The sequence below is a fragment of the Alosa sapidissima genome, chromosome 13 (genome assembly GCF_018492685.1).
Source record: "Alosa sapidissima isolate fAloSap1 chromosome 13, fAloSap1.pri, whole genome shotgun sequence".
NCBI classification, from domain to species: Eukaryota; Metazoa; Chordata; class Actinopteri; order Clupeiformes; family Clupeidae; genus Alosa; species Alosa sapidissima.
This window is the reverse complement of record NC_055969.1, coordinates 27,399,270-27,404,269: the sequence shown is the minus strand read 5'-3', so window position 1 is coordinate 27,404,269 and position 5,000 is coordinate 27,399,270. Positions and strand designations below refer to the sequence as shown.

General features: G+C 46.7%; 1 protein-coding gene across 1 annotated transcript in view; it reads right to left on the bottom strand.

Annotated features, from left to right (window-relative positions):
* gpat4 (glycerol-3-phosphate acyltransferase 4) overlaps positions 1-5,000 on the bottom strand; it is a 28,496-nt gene that overhangs the window by 10,157 nt on the left and 13,339 nt on the right. Inside the window, exon 4 of the mRNA XM_042060368.1 lies at positions 2,883-3,210. Within this exon, the coding sequence (XP_041916302.1) occupies positions 2,883-3,210 (328 nt within the window). The remainder of the gene's footprint in view (positions 1-2,882; positions 3,211-5,000) is intronic.

The window sequence follows — 5,000 nt, the reverse complement described above, 5'->3', positions numbered from 1 at the left end:
CACTCGTTCTCACACACACATGCACTACACACACACACACACACACACACACACATACTGGAAGAGAAACAAAAGATCTGATCTGGTTCCCTCTGGAGTGTAGACTTGGCGCGCGCGCCCACACACACACACACTGAAAGAGAAGCAGAGATGTGATCTGGTCCCCTGTGGCTTGTGGTTTTAGAGCATATAGACTGGGCGCAGAGTCAGACCCACCTCTCACTGGGGGCTGCTGCTGGGCACGGAGCCCACCAGCACCGAGCAGAACTCCCCTGATTCAAGATGGGATCCAACACACACACACACACACAAGCACCGAGCAGTACTCCCCTGATTCAAGATGGGATCCAACACACACACACACACACACACACACACCAGCACCGAGCAGTACTCCCCTGATTCAAGATGGGATCCAACACACACACACACACACACACACCAGCACCGAGCAGTACTCCCCTGATTCAAGATGGGATCCAACACACACACACACACACCAGCACCGAGCAGAACTCCCCTGATTCAAGATGGGATCCAACACACACACATACATGTACACACACCAGCACCGAGCAGTACTCCCCTGATTCAAGATGGGATCCAACACACACACACACACACACACACACACACACACACCAGCACCGAGCAGAACTCCCCTGATTCAAGATGGGATCCAACACACACACATACATGTACACACACCAGCACCGAGCAGTACTCCCCTGATTCAAGATGGGATCCAACACACACACACACACACACACACACACCAGCACCGAGCAGTACTCCCCTGATTCAAGATGGGATCCAACACACACACACACACACACACACCAGCACCGAGCAGTACTCCCCTGATTCAAGATGGGATCCAACACACACACACACACACACACCAGCACCGAGCAGTACTCCCCTGATTCAAGATGGGATCCAACACACACACACACACTAGGGGTGGGCGATATATATCGTCTGCGATAATATCGTGATTGCTGTTTTAACAATGTGCAAATTGACATTATCGAGTATTTAAATTACTTAGGGGGAAAACACTCGAAATCATGCATTGAACCCCCATACATTCACTAGGCCAGGAGGTGAATGCGAGAGAAGCCCCTAGGCTAGCCTTTGAGTATTTTAATAGTCAGTTGTAAACAAAGAAATCTTCTTTTTGTAAATGAACTAAAGTTTGCTCTAAATATAAACTTTTATCGATTATGCTAACCGTTGTAAATGGGATTTCTCATATACATTAGCCATAAGCTAATGCATTAGTTTCTATTCTGTAAGGTCTGCTTAGTTTTACAGTGAAACCAGAGAATGTCTAATAAGGACATAGACGGGCTCTGGTGAAACCTAAGTAAAGGTTTGAAAGGAACTTCAGCTTCAGACTTTCTCTTGGGAAACTGTCAGGCCTATCTGTCCTCTGTAATGTAGCTGGCTAAACCATGTCATGTACAAGTGGGGGCAGAATTGGAAATGTGTCATAGAGTGACAATGCATTGGTTTGGTTAAAAAGTCATAGGTTAGGTTATTGGTTATTATTGTAATAATGCTATTCATAAATAATGAGCTGTAAAGGAACTCGGACTTTTAAAAACAGTTTTTTAAAGGATATCGACTAATTATCGTTATCGTCGAAATCACAAAAAATATTGAGATATTATTTTTTGTCCATATCGCCCACCCCTAACACATACACCAGCACCGAGCAGAACTCCCCTGATTCAAGATGGGATCCAACACACACACACACACACACACAAGCACCGAGCAGAACTCCCCTGATTCAAGATGGGATCCAACACACACACACACACACACACACGCACACACACATCAGCACCGAGCAGAACTCCCCTGATTCGAGATGGGATCCAACACACACACACACACACACAAGCACCGAGCAGAACTCCCCTGATTCAAGATGGGATCCAACACACACACACACACACACACACACACACACACACACACACACACACCGAGCAGAACTCCCCTGATTCAAGATGGGATCCAACACACACACACACACACACACACACACACACACACACACACACACACACACCGAGCAGAACTCCCCTGATTCAAGATGGGATCCAACACACACACACACACACACCGAGCAGAACTCCCCTGATTCAAGATGGGATCCAACACACACACACACACACACACACACGCACACACACATCAGCACCGAGCAGAACTCCCCTGATTCGAGATGGGATCCAACACACACACACACACACAAGCACCGAGCAGAACTCCCCTGATTCAAGATGGGATCCAACACACACACACACACACACACACACCGAGCAGAACTCCCCTGATTCAAGATGGGATCCAACACACACACACACACACACACACACACACACACAAGCACCGAGCAGAACTCCCCCTGATTCAAGATGGGATCCAACACACACACACACACACACACACACACACACACACACACACACACAAGCACCGAGCAGAACTCCCCCTGATTCAAGATGGGATCCAACACACACACACACACACCAGCACCGAGCAGAACTCCCCTGATTCAAGATGGGATCCAACACACACACACACACACACACACACACCAGCACCGAGCAGAACTCCCCTGATTCAAGATGGGATCCAACACACACACACACACACACACACACACACACACACACACACCAGCACCGAGCAGAACTCCCCTGATTCAAGATGGGATCCAACACACACACACACAGACACACCCTAACTGAACTCCACTGTTCAGGATCTGGATCCAACTCTGGATCTCTCTCTCTCTCTCTCTCTCTCTCTCTCACACACACACACACACACTTTCTCTCTCTCACACACACACACACACACACCTGAGCGGGAGCAGGAATCCGTATCGTATGACGACGCCGAGCCCCCAGAGCACGGTCAGGCGCGTGCTGATGTGCTGGAAGTTGTAGTTGCTGCGGGTCAGCAGATTCCAGCTCTCCAGCTCCTCCGCCGTGAAGCGCTTGGTCACCTCGTCGTCCACGATGCTCTCCACGCCGCGCCGGGAGAACGAGAAGATGTCGGCCAGCTCAAACTCGGCCGAGGACGCCGCCGGACCGCCGGAGCCGCCGCCACTGCTGATGCTGACGCCACTGCTGCTCCGCAGTTCCTGAATCTCCTGCTCCAGAGTGACCGGCTCCTTCGCTATGATGCCTGTGGGGAGGACACGGTCAGACAGGGCCATCATTTGGGTTTTATTTTAGCTTATTTATCCTTATTTCACCAGGTGAGTCCCACTGAGGTCTGACATCCAGGGTTCCCACACCTTGGTTAAGATCAAATTCAAGGACCTTTCAAGGACTTTTCAGGCCCAATATCCTCAAATTCAAGGACCTAATGTGTCGATGAATTTCAAGCGCAGGCATGGTTAAATCATGTTACCTCAACAGACCAAGGATTCCTTGTCGCAGTTTTCTTTTATTTTTGGTCATATGACAGATGGTAGGCCTATTCTATTTTTCATGTTTGTATTTTGCATAAAGCTGAGCTGAAATGAACTTTTCCTAAACAAGTTAAACTCGTTATCATGAACCTGTTGGTTTATTCATCAATATGTTAAATTAAATATTTGGACAACAAACACTACACGTGGGAAACACGCAGAAATAACGCTGGCCGTGTAGTTCTAACCAGCGTAAATCAGGCATACGTATAGGGTATCAACAGAAGTGGTGGCGAAATAATGGAAACATGTTATGAGCAGACGGAATTGTATGGATTTTTTTTAGCATCATGACCATGCTACATAAATTTGTCCAAAACTTCTGCATTCAAGTTAACTTTGCTAAGGTCTTATCACAACATAGCATAGGCGCTGGGAACACAGTGGCCTCACTTTTGGCTCAAAATATCTTTTAATAAACAAAATCATCCACGAAAAAAAACAAAAAACCTCCGCGCAAAAAACGGAGAGAGGTGTGAACCATTATAGCGGTAGTTGCCCGCATCTAATATAGCCTAAAGCTATTTGTGCAGCGTCACTGTTGAAATACCTTAAACTTTCTGCCCATGGGTCAAAACCAATGAGTAAAACACCAGCAGAGCGCCCAGGCAACACCCCCAGGGAGCAGACAGCGCTCAATTCTGAGACGTTCATTCTCAATCAATGCAACATGTGTGGAGGGATGGATTTGAAATGTAGCCATCTACTAAGCCGTCTCTGGGTTTGTTGGGTGGGTATTGCAATGTTCAAATAAAGCATGTTAACCTATTTCATTTAATTCACTTCTGTGCGCCTTGTGTGATATCACTCAAGTCTTGCTTTAGTTAATTAGCAAGTTACTACCAGAAGCTCACAAATGCAGTCATGTAAGCTACTTTCTTAATATTCAACATAATCGGAATAGAAGCAGCTGCAATTGTAACAGGACATTTTTGAAAGAGACCTGCTGCGTCTACTTTGATAAGCAGCGTCATGAACCGCACTCAAATACGGTATGTTTTGTTTAACTTCCAATAGGCTTTGTCTGTCCACTTTTGAAATTACATGCGGGGCTGAACCCCTGCCAAATGCGTGTGTGGTGTATATCTGAAATGATTAGCGTCTGTAGCCATTAGCGCCTGCAGGTGGCTACTCAGTGTTTATTGCATTACTTCTTGCGTTCCTTCGGTCATTAATAGCCTACCGATGCTCTTATTCACACTGAAAACAGTGGCAGTCCTAGCTTGTAACACCCTGATATTTTTTTGGAATCAATTTGTGGTGTGATTGACATCAGACTAGTCATTAGCTAGTTATAGTTGTGCACTGTTTCTCGCTCAGTAGTAAGGTAATAGCCTTCTCCGATGAGTTTTGTTTTTTTTGCCAATATTCTTGTCGCCCTCCCAGAATTCTGAATATCTTTGCTCGCACACTGTAGGAACTGTAATGTGATCACTGACGCGTTGCACCCAACTCTGCTCAGCTACGAGTAGCCCAGAGAAAGAATCTCCCGTGTGTAAAT